This window comes from Apteryx rowi, unplaced genomic scaffold, assembly GCF_003343035.1.
Source record: "Apteryx rowi isolate R43461 unplaced genomic scaffold, aptRow1 scaffold_43, whole genome shotgun sequence".
Lineage (NCBI taxonomy): Eukaryota > Metazoa > Chordata > Aves > Apterygiformes > Apterygidae > Apteryx > Apteryx rowi.
In genome coordinates this window covers 582,164-597,414 of record NW_020450683.1, presented here as the reverse complement: position 1 = coordinate 597,414, position 15,251 = coordinate 582,164, and the positions used below count along the sequence as shown (strand labels likewise).

Here is a 15,251-nt window from a genome sequence, read left to right as displayed (position 1 = left end):
CACGATGGCTTCCAGCACTTTTTGCCCTTCCCGGCGCCTCCTTGCAGAGGGTTTCGGCGAGGGCCGCTAATCCCGGCGCGGGGTTTGGTTGGGGTACGCGAGGAGCAGAAGGGGGTGGGAATTACCCCGGGAGCTCCGGGAGTTTGGGAGCGGGAGGGCCTTTCGCCGCGCACGAGTGCCGACATGGCTCGCCGCTGCCGGTTGTGCCTTGCCGGGGGGGAGCTGGACTGCGGCGAGAGCCACGGTGCCGGCGGGGCGCCTTCGAGGTGGGTTCGGTTGCTTTGCATCCTTTTCCCGAAACTCGGAGGGCTCCCTATGAAACGGCGGGCATGCGGGGGCCGGTGGGTGCATGCCGGCACCCGGAGGTGCTTGGTGGCCGCTCAGGTCCAGGATCCTGCCAGCACCCGGTGGGTCCCGGGGCGAGGGTCAGCGCCGGGCCCAACGCCAAGGCTTAGGGACGTGACGGAGCCGGGGCTCTGCGTGCGCGGCCGCCGGGGGTAAAGCAAGGTCGAAGAGTATGGGAGATGGGCGGCTTAAAATGCCGGAGGCAGGAGGAAGCCCGGCTGGGGGTACGTCAGGGAACCCCTCTCCCCTAGCCGTGCCGTGCGGAGCCAGGTGTAAATCCCTCGGCGGGAGGAGGTGGATCGCACATATTTGTGCCCGCCAGCTAAGTTGGTCCATGCCTGGGAGCACTGAGCACTTGGCAGCCCCCTGGAGTCGGCTCCCTTCCTTCACCCTGGCAGGGATTTTCCAAGGAGCAGACGGGAAGTTGCCAAATTCAGAAAGAGTTTGGTCCTAATTCCCTGGAAAACCCATCCTGCRTTTTGTTTTTTTTTTTAACTCTTTCTTAGCCATGGTGATTTGCTAGTTAGGTGCTGGGGTGCAGCCTGCATCCCCGGGTACCTCTGTTGCCCTGCGCAGCTTCCCAGGGGTAGGAATTTTCCTAGGAAACCCCTCTGTGCTCCCCGCTCCTCCTTCCCCTTCAAGGAAGGAACGAAGCTGGCATTAGAAATCCGTTCTCAGTTTAAATTTAGATGCCTGCGTTATCTCAAATTTGGATTTATTAATTATTTGCATCTGGTTCATATCAAAAAGTTGAGCAATGCAGATGTCCTGGTTTCAGAATCAGCTTGGAGGAGAAACATAAAATTAGCCTGCGTTTCTATTGTCTCCTCAAACAATGGACCATCACAAGCGATGAGGAAATGCAAACCGCTTTTAAGGGGCCTGACATGAGTTAAGTGACCATCTAACTTGCTTGATCTCCTAGCTATGGGTGACCGGAGCTCCTTTCCCAGCCTTAGAGATTAGTCTAATTAGCAGAGCAAATCTGGGTAAGGCAAGCTCTGTAATTAGTAATCAGTTGGATGTTTCCACACGCTTTCTTTGCCTGCGGGGTAGAAAGGAATTTAGCGGATGGCCCCTATTTGGAGAAGACTTTGGAGAAGTCAAGGTGAACGGGGTGCAGGGAGCCGTCCCGCAGCAGCGGGGATGAGGTTGCTCTCGGGACTGCTGGCTCGCCCTCGGCCGAGCGTGTTGCTGGCGTGGGAAGCCGCTTTGCCCACCAGGACCTTCTGCTCTGCTCCTCTAGGTCGCTCTGCCAGCTGGGTCTAACCTACCCATCGCTCCGTGTTTGCTCTAGTTTTGCCCTGCCTGCAGGCCTCATCCTAGCTGAGAGGTCGTTGCTGGGGGAGCCCAACTCTCCTCCAGGCCCTGYGTGGATCAACAGCAGAGCTGGGCAGAAAGCAAAGGGCTTGCCCCAAGCAGTAGACCTGTATCTCGCCCCGAAATCATCGCATTTCTCCTGCAGGCTGCTGGCCCTTACTACATTTCCAAGCCACAGTGGTGGGCCTGGTGGCTCCTGGCCGCTGGCTGGGACATGTGATCTAAAYAGGTACAGCCAGCAAGTGGCTTCTCCACGGTTTGGCTTGGCATGGAGCRAAGTCTCAGTCAGCGACTGCTGGTGGCCGTGGAGGTGGCAGGGATGGTTGTCTCCGGAGCCCCATGTGCTGTTACACTGTCACAAGAGATTAGCCCGGGTATAAATGTCTCATCATCCCGTCCTCTTCTCTGGGAAAAGCTGAGGTCTCAACTGCTGCAAGCCCTAGAGAAGAAGAGAGAAACTAGGGATGTTTCAAACTGATGAGCCATTGCTGCTTGGCCACTGGCAGAGGAGAAGCGGGCGCACCCCGAGTCACTCGTTCTGCAGCAAAACCTGGGGTGAAAACATTTTTAAACCTCGGTTGGGAGGAGCTGGCACAAGACCCTCAGCCCGGGACCACGAGGTGCTGATGGTTCCCGCTGTCGAGGGGGATGATCCTTCCTGAGCTGTGCTAACTGCTGACGTACCGCGTTTGCGTGAGGCCACCAAATTAATCATGATCGATTCACGGGTGTCCTCGGCAAAAGCCAACGCCAGAAAGACGGATTTTGTCAGTGCGTCAGGGAACGTGCTGATATCACCGTGGTYGTGGCGCAGGTTTGTGTGCAGGGACCGAGCCCGGACGGGGCTTTGCCTCTTGGGGCTGAGAGCTGCCGATGGGTGCTGAGCARTTAAACAAGTTTTTCTTTTGCTCGGACACCCTGAAAGAAGATGCCCRTCTGCTTCATCTTTTTTTCTCCTGTCCGGACACCTTTAATCCSTAGCCAGCGGGGGAAATTTTGCAGTGGACTAGAATAATAAGGAAGGAGAAGGGAGGGGACGGCGAGACGTGCCGGGGCGCAAAGCCCGTCGTGCCGCGCCGCACRGCACCGCTCGCTCCGCATCCCGGTGGGGCCGTGGCGGATTCGCAGGGACCGCGGGAACCGCGCGGACCTCCCCTGGCCTGGCGGCGAAGGGAGCAGCGATCCTGCGTGCCGGCGCCGTTCCCGCTCCYGGAGATTCCCTCCGTGCCCCTGTGCCGGGGGCGGCGTTGGAGGTGACGCCGCAAGGGAGGTATTTTTAGCCAGCGGACTGTCAGTGCCGTTCCCTCTAGCTCCGCCGGTGGGTGGTGGAGCCAGCGAGGGTTGTCGCAGCGCGGCTCGGCATGGTGCATCCTCATGCCCGAGGGCACCCGGGATGTTCGGTCCCTCTTCCTGCCGAGTGAAGGTTTTGGGACTCAGCTGCGGGTGGGCGCTGGGATGGCGAGAGTTTAAAAGTGACCTAAAATCCTGGATTTTTCCAGCGTGTGGTTGGGTTGGGTGTGCTACAGGCTGCTTTCCCCATTCTCTTCCCAAGCCTTTCTTCCAGCTCGGGCAGGTGGCCTGGGGATGGAGAGCTTCCCTGCTGCTCCGGGCAGAGCAGGCCGGTGGTACGGATGCAAACGAGGGCCGGATCTCGCCACGGCAGTGAAGGGAGTCAGAAAACACGGGCGCCCTTTGGGTTCCGGCTCTGCCGCTGCAGGAGCGTGACGGGAGGCGCGGAAGGGGCATCTCCGAAAGCGCCCCGGAAAAGGACCAGCAGGTCGTCTGGGATTTCCTGCAAACCTGTAGATCGCGCCTTTCCCTTTGCAGTTGTTGCAAAGGGAGGGGGGATACATCCCGACCGGGGAGCGCTGGGATGGTGCCCTGAGCACAGCGTAACTCAGCATCTCCCCCGTGAGCTCCGGAGCGGGGCGACATATGGGATCCCCCTGCCCGGAGCCTCCGTTTTAATCGCTGCTGGTGTGCCGGAGCCCTTCACCCTACCAAAGGCGTTTCCCTCGCTCCCGAAAGCCGTTTTATCAGCCCATCGCAGGCACCGCCGGCTCGCGAGGTGGACGAAGAGGAAGGGAACGGCCCTGACCTTGCAAGCGCTTGCCCCTTTGCAAGGCGTTTTCCCACGTCTTCTCCGGTGCCTCCGCGGGGTGGGATTTCTGCAAAAGCCGGCGGCAAAGCGCCCCACGTGCATCCGGGCTGCGGAGCCGGCGTTCGGCCCCGGGAAGGTCATCGGGGCGAACGCGCCGCCGCTCGGACCGCGGCCGCTTTGCAAACCGGAGCAGCCAGCGCGGAGCCCGGACGCCCCGGGGCTGCGGGGACCCGGCGGGGGGGGACCCTTCCCCGAGGCCGTCGCGCCCCAGATCCAGCTGCGTCAGGTGCTTTGGGGTTCAGCGTCACGTTTTAGGCAAGTCTGCCCGCGGAGGGAGGCGGGAGAGGATGGGGCCAGCAATACGCCTTCGTGAAGAGGGGGGGGGATTAGGGGAATATCTGCGTTGATTTTAATGACAGGCTTATTGCGGGGATTGGAAGCTTAACGTCGAAACTGGCAGGCTGGCAGCTGAGCCGTCATCGCTCGCTGATGCTAATGACATTTGCATCGCTGTGCTGCTGCTTCTCCCCGCGCGCCGGGCGAGCCGGAGGCGTTGGGTCGCGGTGACGCGCGGAGGGAGCAGGGACGCCGCCGGGGTCGCGGGCTGGCGGTGGCGGCGGTGGCGGGGCGCTCCTGCCCCGGCGGGACCCCGGGCCCTGCCTCCCCGTTTAGCGATGCCGCGAAAAATATCGCGTCAATCAATCCGCGTGAGCGTCGGTGTCGGCGAGTTTGTTTGACGGCGACGTTGGATTTTCTTTCTTTCTTTTTTTTTTTTAAAGCGCTTATATAACCTTGGGGATTCTATTAATAAAAATAATGGTTTTGAACTCTGGGAACAACCGTCTCCAGCGATGAGCAATTAAACGCTCCAACTTCTGCAAGCGCGCAGCTCTCAGGCTGCCGGAGATAAGGGGAGAGGCGCTGGGGGCAGGAGCAGCGGCAGAGGGCTGGGAGGCAGCAGCGGGCTTGTCCCCGGGGTTTGGGGGCGGCAGGAGAGGCTGAAGGGGATTCCCTGCTTGCACGAAGGGTTTCTGAACGGGCATCCCCGAGGCTGGTGAGGCCGAAGGCTCAGCCAGCCTTTGGGGGGGATTAGCTGTCCTCTGCCTGCCCTTCCTCATCCTCAGCCTCCCTTCCCAACCCGTGCTGGCAAATGGCCAGGGGAAAGAGGATCCCGCTGCCCGGAGGGGGGAAATGAGGTTGTTTCGGGCTCAGCCTGCGGAGTCTGGACCACGTGTGCCAGCACATGGTCCGGGTTGGGAGGTCAGGGAATGGGCAGCATCTGTGCGCAGCATCCTCAGCATCTGCAGCATCTGCTGCATCCGCAGTGCGCTCCCTCCTTCCCTTCTGCCACGGCGGGTTTTTTAATAACCCCCGTTTCCCAAAGCAGCGCTCTTGACCTCATGGAAAACCACATATTCCCACGGAGTGTGGGAATAACGGCCAGGCATGGCACGAGCCAGGTGACCGGCGGGCCGGACCCGACGGGCAGCCCTGCGGGGGCGCGAGCGGCGGTGACGCCCCACGTTACTAGAGGCAATTGCTTCGGAAAGCAGCTGGCCGGCCGTGCCGGCTCCGCGGGGGGAGCGGAGGGGGCTTAGGGGAGGCTAAACGAGATAGATAGGCATGGAATTAGGTTTAAAGAGGCACCGTCGAGGCTTGTCGCCAAAAATAGGACCTGTGCGTTGCGTGCGTTCATGACAGCTTTGGGGAAGGGGCCGGGCGCCCCGGAGGGGTTTATACCTTCGCCCCCCTGGCAGCCTCAGTTGGCATCAAAGAGCCTTTGCAAAGCTCCTGGGGTTTAGGGATTCTTATTATTTTTTAATACCTAAGTTGCCAGYGTGGCATTGAAAGGGTTTAATATAACATCTAGGTTGAATCTAAGATGGTAATTAAGGAAAGCTGGGAACATCATCTAAATAAGGGTATTTGGAGGGGAAAGAAATACAGCCTTTGGGAAGCGTTAGATCGCCCGGTTGTTTCCCTTAGTAGCAAAATGTTTTGCAAAACAAAACAAAACTCAGTTTTTAACTCAAGGGTGACCATCGCGTGAGGTAGCTTCCATAGCGGTGTTTCTTGCGGCCTCCCCTTGCAGTGCAGGATTATCACCTTCTTCCAAAGAAACGTTTGCAACCGCACCCAGCGGTGTGCTGTGGGTTCGGGTTTTTTGTTTGGGGGTTGCTTGGTGGGTTTTTTTTTTAATCATCTCCCTCATTCAGATTGTCACAGCTTGACAGCCTTGTGCCAGGAACACGCTGTCATCCTGAAACTCATATCTTTAATTCCTTCCCTGTGATGCTAATAACACCTTAAGATGATTAAGACTGGGGGAAAAAAAAAACTTGGTATCTCATTTTCCTCCCATTGGTGATGCTGTTTGCTGGCTCTTGGCTCTTCATTCATCTTGGGGAGTGAAATTAGACTGGTCACTGGCCCCCTTCCTCRTCTGCCTTGCACGCCGTTTGGTTTCTAATCCGATCTGGTTTTCTAGCTTTTAATCAGTGAATCGCGGCGCCGGTGGGCTGCTTTCACAAAACGCGCTTGCTTCACCGTTTGCGATTTAGCGGTACCGTGATGCCCCTCACGTAGCCTGCTTTGGACCGTGTCCACGCTGCAGTTCTCCCGTCTGACCATCACCCCGTGCGGGGCTTGGGACCGGTCCAGGTGGGCAGGTTTCTCCTGCCCAGGCTGTGAAATAACGACCCCCGTTGCAGCCCTGGGAGGCTGCGGTTGGGATATTATGTTTTTACGGTGTTTTCCACTCCGTGACGCGGTGGGTGATGTTGTTCCCAGCGTTTTTCAGCTCGCTCGCTTTGCTGTTGGTATGCACTCGCCGTCGGGGGCCTTCGTCGTGGTGGGCATCTCCGTTGTCTTGGTGGGCGTGATGATCGCCGTCACTCTGTGGCTGCCTGTCTCCGTGCCTCAGTTTCCCAGGTGTAAATGAGGTGGGATAATAAACAGCACCTTCCCTAGGGGTGTCCCGCCAAGCTGGCCGGCATTTGGGGCTCCTCGAGCTGGGACACACGCGGGGTGAGCTTAGGGTCTTTGCATGGTCAGAGCCTGGCCAGCCCTTCTGCATGTGTCCTAAGTCTTGGTGACCCATTTTGTCATGTTGGTCCCTTTGGTTTGCTCCCCTGACACCAGCACTGTCCCAGGACATGGACCTCCAGACCTGCTAGTGATGCCTCTTCTTCATCTTTCTCTCCTCCCCCTTCTCCCTCCTCCCCACGCTGCAGGAAGAGCCGGTGAAACGGAGGCGATGACTGCCAAGAGCACTGAAGCCAACGGCCCCATGAGGAGCCAGGACACCGCGGAGAAAAAGCCGCCGGCTCCAGCCGCCCCGTCACGGCGCCGTGGACGCCGGCGGAGGCGCAAGCCACCGCCGGAGGTGGCCGTGAAAGGGCAGCTCCGCATGCGCTCGCCGTCGGGGGTCTTCGTCATGGTGGGCATCTCCGTCGTCTTGGTGGGCATGACCATCGCCGTGGTGGGCTACTGGCCTCACCGGGCCGGGGCTGGGGCTGGGGCTGGGTGGCCGTGAAAGGGCAGCTCCGCATGCGCTCGCCGTCGGGGGTCTTCGTCATGGTGGGCATCTCCGTCGTCTTGGTGGGCATGACCATCGCCGTGGTGGGCTACTGGCCTCACCGGGCCGGGGCTGGGGCTGGGGCTGGGGCTGGGGCTGGGAACGTCAGCAGCCCGGGGGACGTGAGGAAGGAGGTGGCTCACGCTCGCCACTTCCCTCACAGTGAGAAGCTCAAGCTCATCGGCCCCGTCATCATGGGCATCGGGCTCTTCATCTTCATCTGCGCCAACACCATGCTCTAYGAGAACAGGGACATGGAGACCCGCCTGCTGATGCAGAAGGGCCTCTACGCCATGACCGCGGGCCTCCCCGAGGAGGCTGGCGCTGAGGACAAGTACTGCCAGAGGAAGGCCAGCCGGCCCACGCTGAAGGCCAATGCTGAGTGCGTGGAGGGCTGCTACGAGGTGGATCTCACCTCCAGTGTCTTCCAGTTGTGCCCCAGCCCCGGGAACAAGTGGGCTGACTGCTACGGACCCAACCGGCTGCAGACCACAGCCCAGCTCCTCCACCACAAAGGGGTGTCCCCCTCCGTTTCCCTCCTCAGTGTCCGCTCGGGCTCTGGCAACTCCGCAGAGGGAAACCTCAACCTTTCCTTCAACCCTGGAGCCGAATCCCTCATTTCTTCTGCCTTCAACGCCCTGGCGCTTCCCGTGATCAAGCTGAACAACTGCCTGCTGGACACCACGGCTGTGTCCACGGGGGCTGGCGAGAAGGCGGAGGGGAGCCCTGCCGAGCCCACCGAGGAAACGCGGAGACCTTCTCGGGCTCTTCTGTCCCACAGCAGTGGCATCTCCCCAAGAGGACAGGACCACCAGGGCAGCCACATTGTCATCAATGTAGACGGCAGCTGCCTAGTCACCCCCACTGCGGAGACGCCCCTGCCCTCCGAGCACGCTGAGAAGGAGCTCAGCTTGGACTTGCAGCTCCACAACCCAGGACACTCCAAGTCCCTGGACCTGGGCAGACCTGGGGTGCTGCTGGTGGCTCCCATCAAAGACCGCAAAAACCGGAGCTGGCCTCGGCTCGACCACCTCAGCCTGGTAGGTTATGCCAAACTGGAAAGCACGGGCGAGTCCTCCGATCGGCTGCTGGACCAAACGGAGCAGCAGAGCAGGGACGAGGCCAGGCSCAGCTCGTGGGAGGTGAGGGTCGAGCAGGGCTCGCAGGTCTGACTCCGGCCAAGCACCGATGCTGTTCTCCTCCCGCCCCGCCTCTCCCAGCCCTCTTGGTCTCTTCACCGTGTCCCTTTGGGGGCTGCCGGGCATGGGTTTTGGATTGCTCTTCGTTCAAGTGGACGCCGCAGTGCTGGAGGGAGGTCCCTTTGCCAGCGAACGAGGCCCCGACCTGCTGCTCCTTGGGCAAGACTCCRTGCGAGGGGGGACGTCCTCTTCTCCCCAGGGGCAGCTGCTCCCCGTTCCTCGACCGGGTTCCCAGTGGATGCCCTTGGCCTTGCCTTACAAGCCCTTCTCCCGGTGGCTTTTGCGGAGGAAGCCTCACTTGAACCTGAACCCAAGCTGAGATGGGGACTCAGGGCGAGGGATGCCCTGGCAGCCCCCATGGCACTTTATTTCAGCAGGGCCAGGGTGGGTGGTGGGGAGGTTTGGGGTGGGCCCTCTCGCCCAGCCCACTGGGAAATTTGCTTGACGAGAGCACGTAAGCCTGATGGGGCTATTAAATGTTATCTCGATGCCGTGAGGTACCGACTCGACTCGTAGTCTTGCCTTAAGGATGCTTGGGGTGGGGACTGTGGCTCTGCGAAGAGCGACTGCTTTCCGTACATGTTGCCACCAGAAAGTCACTTTTCTGGTGGTCAATTTGCTGCCGTTGTCAGAGTGGTGGGAACCCAGGAACAGGGTCAGTGGGAGACCGGCGAGGTCTCCGTTCGCTGTGGTCAGACACGTTCCCCAAGCCCAGTGTGACGCAAGGGCGCCAGCGCAATGTCTCTGCTTGCATTGACTCGCTGGAGCGTCACCCAGTGAATGCCGGCTCTGAATTTAGCCCAGAGGCACATGGAAATGTGTGCCTGAAAGATGGATGGGGAGAATTTTTCCTGGAGAAAAGCCATGATTTAATTATGACCAATTTCCAACCTTTGAAAATCTCTCTTCTCCTTGAAATATCTATATTGGCCTCAAACCCAGCTTCAAACCTGTCTTACCACTAGTTTACAAAGCCGCTGTGCCTAGAAAAGTCTCTCTTGCATGGGCAGCAATACAGAAAGCAAGAGGGTCAGTGTGGATGACATTTCCAAAAAAAAAACACAGACTTTTTTTGAGAGCACAGTTTGGGGTGTGAGTGTTTTCCATAGGTAAAGTGACACTTGCCATCTTCTAGCGCCTGTTCCCCAGGGAAGGACAGAGACTAGTGGTGCCTGGGATGGTGATGTTCAGCAGGACACATCATTTGTTCTTAAAGCTTCATTATTTAAGGAGAGATCCAACTACAGCTGCTCCCACCAGCACCAGGCTGGTAACACGTGGGCGCAGCTGGTTTTACCCTGCTCGCTGGCCGTCGGCTTGGTTCACACGCTCCGCAGCCTTCACCCTTTCCCTTTTCATCCTCTTCCCAGCAGTTCAGCTRAGCAGAACCTGAACCAGATCCCTAGTTTTTGTAGCTCTCCAAGGCCTGGCTGCCTCCTTCCAGGCTCAGGTTGGGAAGATAACCTAGAGGTCTCAGCTCTTTCCGGAGAGAGCTAGAGCTGCTTGTGAAGATTAGGCAATGTGTAAGAGCACTATATAACCGCACTCCGCACACTTGCAAGAGCAGATGAGAAGCTCAAGGCTTGTTCTTGCTGTGGAGACGCAGGTGGGCATGTGGCCTTGGCAYCTGTCCTGCTCCGCAGCTGGCCGGGGAGCTCCAGGTAGCCTGTCACTGAGACACRTGCTGCCGCCCACCGTTGCGTTCTCCAGGTGGATGCAATGTTCAGCCAGCAGCAGTGGGTGTCTGTGGCGCAGCGGGTCTCCCGACACCCCAGGAGATGGGGTGAAGACCTGCASCTGGCCCTGAAGTCCAGCCCCAGCTTTTCACTTCCATTCTCTTTCCCATGTGTCTGCTAAACTTTCATGGGTGATGCCGTGGCCTGGCCAGTCTCCAGCTGGCCTTTCCTCTCAGGGTAGAGCACCTTTGTGGCTCAATATTTATTTGTGCTATTTGCTGCTAGGATGAAGGACACAGGTGGAGGAAGGGTGCGATGGGCAGCGGGGAAGGGGCTGAGTGTCGGCGGGTGCTGGTTTTGCCTGTGCCCCGTTAAGTGCCCTCTCATTAACTGGTTCCTTTGGCCACGGAGCTGGAGATGCTCAGGACAAGGCTGCGCTTGCAGATGCCTGCGCTGAGATTTGCACAGAACAGTCTCTCCCAGGCTTCGTTTCAGGGCTGAGGTGATCCCTGGAGCTAAAATAGCACCATATCAAAACCCTCCTTTACTTTAACTAGTTAAAAACATCACAGCCAGCCTAAATAACCAACCTTCCTCCCCGCACAAGCGTGTCCCGGGTCTGCGCATGGACGTTGTCCCTGCCACCGCTGCTGCTGCTCGCCTGCTTTATTCTCTCCCCGTCTCCTGTCTGGCACCTCTGCTCTCGGGAAAAGTAACCCATGGAGAGAGACGTGCCCACGGATGCCTCTGTAGTAGGAAAAATGTGAAGAAAATGAAAAAGAGAGAAGTTCCCGCTGGTGGGTGAAGGTGCCAGGCACTCCCCAGGCRGGGAGACGGCAGGCACAGCTCCCGGGCTTGGATTTGCCTTTTGCAAATGCAGGGAGCATTTTCAAGAGTCACGTCGGAGTTTGRCTTTCAAAGGCGAGCTGAGTTCAGAGGATGGTGCCGAGAGCTCAGGCCTGTGATCTTGGAAAGCAACCGAGAGCAAAGGAGCAGAGCAGAGCTGCGCGGGGATCCCCCGTCTCTGCGGGGACGATGGGACTCACATCCGATTCATCCTATCGATCGGCAGAGGCAGGAGGATTGCTGTGGCCACGGACCCACCGGAGCGGAAGGGACTCRGGTTTCATTCCTGCTCTTCCCCACAGCATCCTTCGGGCTTAGGGTGAATAACGTGGCCACCGCTGGCTTGTGAGGGCCAGTGTCCCCGTGGGTCACCACAGAGGAACCCGGAGCAGGACACGTCTCTTGGTATCCTCCAGCAAGGTGCCTGGGAGAAGGTGGTCCCCTGGGATGCTCAGGGTGTGTTGTGTGAAGATGCTTTGGAGAGCATGAGGCACCCGGGCATCATGGCGATGAGCATCATGGGCTGATTYATTGCCAGCCGATGGCCGAGATGAGGGAGGCCCCAGCCCAAGGTTGGTGCCTGGATGATGTTCACACCCACCGCGCCAGCCGGGGAGGAGGTGCCGAGGCTGCGGCGCGCTCCAGGAGTGAGCTGGGGTCCGGTCTCCAGCGACAGCTCCATGCCAAACAGCCGAGAGAGGGGAAGCGTCTGCTGCCTGTTGTGGGTTTTTTTTTCTTTTTTTTTGCAAATGAGAAATTTTGCTCTGGTTTCTTTCCAAATCCTTTCGCAGAGCTTTGGCCCTGTCCTTATTTACCCTGGAGGAAGGAGGGAGGAGAACCAGGCTCGCAGCTGTGCGATGCACAGCAGAGGGACAATTTGTGCCGTTCCCAAGTCCTCKCTCTCGGGTAACAGCCATGTCGCCAAAGTCCCTCTTAGTCCTGCCTTCGTGCACTCTGTCCACCGCTTCGCTCCTTTGCACACCCACGACCACCAGCTCAGCCCCGTTCCCCGCTGAAGTGTCCCTGCGATGTCCYCGGTGGCTGAAGCACCCCAGAACCTGGGTCCCAGGTTCTCCCGTCAACCCTCTGCGCCTCGGTTTCCCAGGGTGAAGAGCATCTCGCCACCGCAGTGAGGCCCATGGGAGCCCTTCGCGGGGACGTGATGGGTGGGGTAGATGCCCCATGGGACTCCCAAGAACATCTCATGGCCCTAGGCTTGGGTTGCGCTTCAACGTGCTGCCAAATGAGAAACATCTTAAAACGCAGAGGAGCKCTCTCCCCTTTTATCACGGCGGTGTTGTGGGAGCACAGGACTTACCGTATCCCAGAGTGCTCCTAAAAAAGCTTATGATGTGCCAAATACGATACAGCAGGGGCACGTTTAAATAATTGAACCTTTAAATTTAGCTTCTAAATGAACGACGGYGCTGGCTCCTCGTGGGCTGGATGCTGCCCTTCGGCAGGGCTTCCTCCCRCCGAACCTGCCAGAGCTTTGCTGGAGCCACGGCCTCAGAGTTTGACCCGTTCGCTCGCCAAAACACTCTCCCTTTTTAAAGCAAATCCCATCCGTTTGCTCTGCACTGACTGGCTTGGGAGGCTTCAAACTGTGGCACTGCAGGTTACACTGCGGTTCTGCTCTTTCCCTGCCAAAGCCAGTGGTGGTGCAGCACCGGGGTTGCATGGCCGGTCTCTGCTTGAAGCAGCGCTTTTGCTTCCCATTTCTCCTCGCTCCCCAGTCTGAAGCGAGCACCAAATCCCAGACCTTGGAAACCTCGGGGACAACATCTTTTTTGGGGGGGCCAAAACATCCCTGCAGAACATTTTGGCTTCGAAACAGCATATTCCAGCAAAAACATATCTTAGCCCAAYTCTTCCCAGCAGCCCTATCGCAGATGTTGCCCCGTGCAGGGGTGGGAGCCTCTCCAGCGCTGGTAGATGTTGGCGTGGGGCAAGACCATCACGCGCGAGCAGCAGTTCAGGAAAAGCCGTGAGACAACAGCCAGGGCACGGAGGCCGGGACAGCGTTGGAGTCGTTTGTGCTGCTTGCCTGGCTTTCGGCAGCCCACAGCTCGCCCCTCATTAATAACAGCACTTGGCACCATCGCTGGGGAAACTCAGATTAAAAAGTCCACAAGAAGCAGAAGTGCTCTGCACTGATTTGAGAAAAGTCAGTGTTTTCCACAACATTTCTTCCCTTTGGCAACTTGGCATGTTTCATTTCATTTTTGATTTTTTTTCCCCCTTTTTCCTTTGAATTTCGAGCTCGTCTTCCAAATAGGAACAATATCTGCTGCACGCTCTATTGCCCAGGGCAGGTACAGCCGGAGCCTTCAACAGGACGGGAGCCTTTGGGGAGGGAAAGGCTTGCCACGAAACAGCTCAGATGTCGGCAACCCCCTTTGCCGGACCGTGCAAACGGCTTTCAGCGCCGAGCTGGGTTTCTTTGCCGCGCTGCCCTGGGGTCTAACTGGGCGTCACGCTTGGCCACGGCTAAGCTGTTATATAGYGGCTCAATCTCAGAATTATTTAGGCACCAGCTCAATGCGATGAACAACGCGAGTCACCAGCCCTTACGTGGGGGCCACCGTTTCAAGAGTCTTTTTTTTTTTTTYYCCCCATATAACTGCACTTTTCTTCCTTGTCCTGCTCAGGAACCRGCTCTGGTCGAGGGCAGTTTGCACTTGGTTGCAGCAAGGTCTCAGCTATAGATTAAACCCTCGGCCGCGATCCCCCAGGGGCCCGGCCCCAACCCTGCCCAGCCTGGGCGCTGCCTTCCGCAGCAAGAGATTTATACGAAAAGGAGGGAGCTTCCACCCAAAAAACACCACCACAGTAGGGCTGAGATGTCTGGGTGGAGGGTGACTTCCACGAGGCAGCAGAAATGGGGATTTTTTTGGTCATGCTGCCTGTGTCCGGGCTCGCTGCGTTTGGCCCGGAGACCAAAACCAGCCCGAAAAGGGAGACGGAGGGAGAAAAGGTTTTATTTTACAGAGTCACCCTGGAAAGCAGCAAGTGGCAGCAGCGAGGGGCCTAAAGCTCCCCAGCTTCTTGGGGAAAGAGGGGTCACCGGCATGGCTGAACCTCCCCAGGTGCTCGGCGAGGTCGGACGCAGCTGGGCTCGCTGCAGGTGTGATTGCTCCCACACCGGGATGGGGCCAGCGCAGCTGCGGGTGCTCAGCTAACGATGCCCAGGCAGCAGTGGCAAAGCTGCCGGCCCCTGGGCTAGTTGTGGTGGTTCCTGCTCCTTGCACCAGGGGACATGGTAGTCCTGGACCTTCCTGACCGGTAAGTCCTGTCCTTAGGACTTCAGGGCTAAGGGAAAGCGCCTGGCTTGCAGCACCATGCTTGCAGAGCAGCCAGGGAGTCCGGGTGCCGGTGCGTTGCTTTGGGAGAGAGCTCTCTGCTATAAATCTCCTTGCACGGATGCTGCGCCAGGGTTTTCCGTGCTGGGAACGAGGCATACACCATGGCAGCATGCGTTGAGTGATAGCACAGGGCTTTTCGGTGGAGCGGCCGTGATACGCGCTATCCTGGCGGCCGAGTGCTCAAGGAGCTGCCTGCTGGCTGGGGCTCCCTCCCGAATCTCTGGGGCTCCAGCTCGGAGCCCGCCAGGACTCTTGCTGGCGCTGTGAGCAAAAGCAGCGGCAGGGCTGAGCTGCGCGAAGCTGTTGTTGCTGTTTGGTTGCGACCGTTGAGGTCGCTTTGGTGTGAGTTTGCYGGCTCTAGCCCTGCTCCGCGTTGCATTCGGCTGCAACGGGCAGCTGTCCCCAGCGAGGGCTCRCACCGGGGCCAGAGAGGAGAGGAGCAAACCCCCGTGGCCGGGGCTGAGCCCCCGCGGCTGGCGCGGGGCAATGCAGCAGCCCTAACCCGTTCCCCACCGCACAGGGGTCCCCAAATATCCAGAGATGATCGAGTTGACGGCAAGCGATGCCTGGATAATGTGGCCCATCCAGCACGGAAGGGGCTGGCGGTTGTTCCCTCCTCTCCCTCGGGTGTTTAAGGAATTGGGGTTTCTGGGGTCCATTCCCACCTCGAGAAAACTGTCTCGCCCGTCTGGAAAAGCTCAGTGGGATGCACATCCAGGGGCGGGAGGGAGGGCAAAGCTCTCCTCCGAGCACCCCGAAGCTTTCCCGCTGCGGGGGAGAAGCCGCATAGGTTTGCAGAGCCCCTGGAGAGGCGCTGGCCCC

At 58.7% G+C, this 15,251-nt stretch overlaps 1 protein-coding gene across 1 annotated transcript; it reads left to right on the top strand.

Annotated features, from left to right (window-relative positions):
• The first annotated feature begins 6,977 nt into the window (after positions 1–6,977).
• TMEM200B (transmembrane protein 200B) lies at positions 6,978–8,910 on the top strand. The gene is made up of 2 exons (XM_026076326.1): positions 6,978–7,267; positions 7,411–8,910. Exons 1-2 carry the CDS (start codon positions 7,023–7,025, stop codon positions 8,513–8,515), a joined length of 1,350 nt encoding a protein of 449 aa, XP_025932111.1. The 5' UTR covers positions 6,978–7,022; the 3' UTR covers positions 8,516–8,910.
• The last annotated feature ends 6,341 nt before the right edge of the window (positions 8,911–15,251 follow it).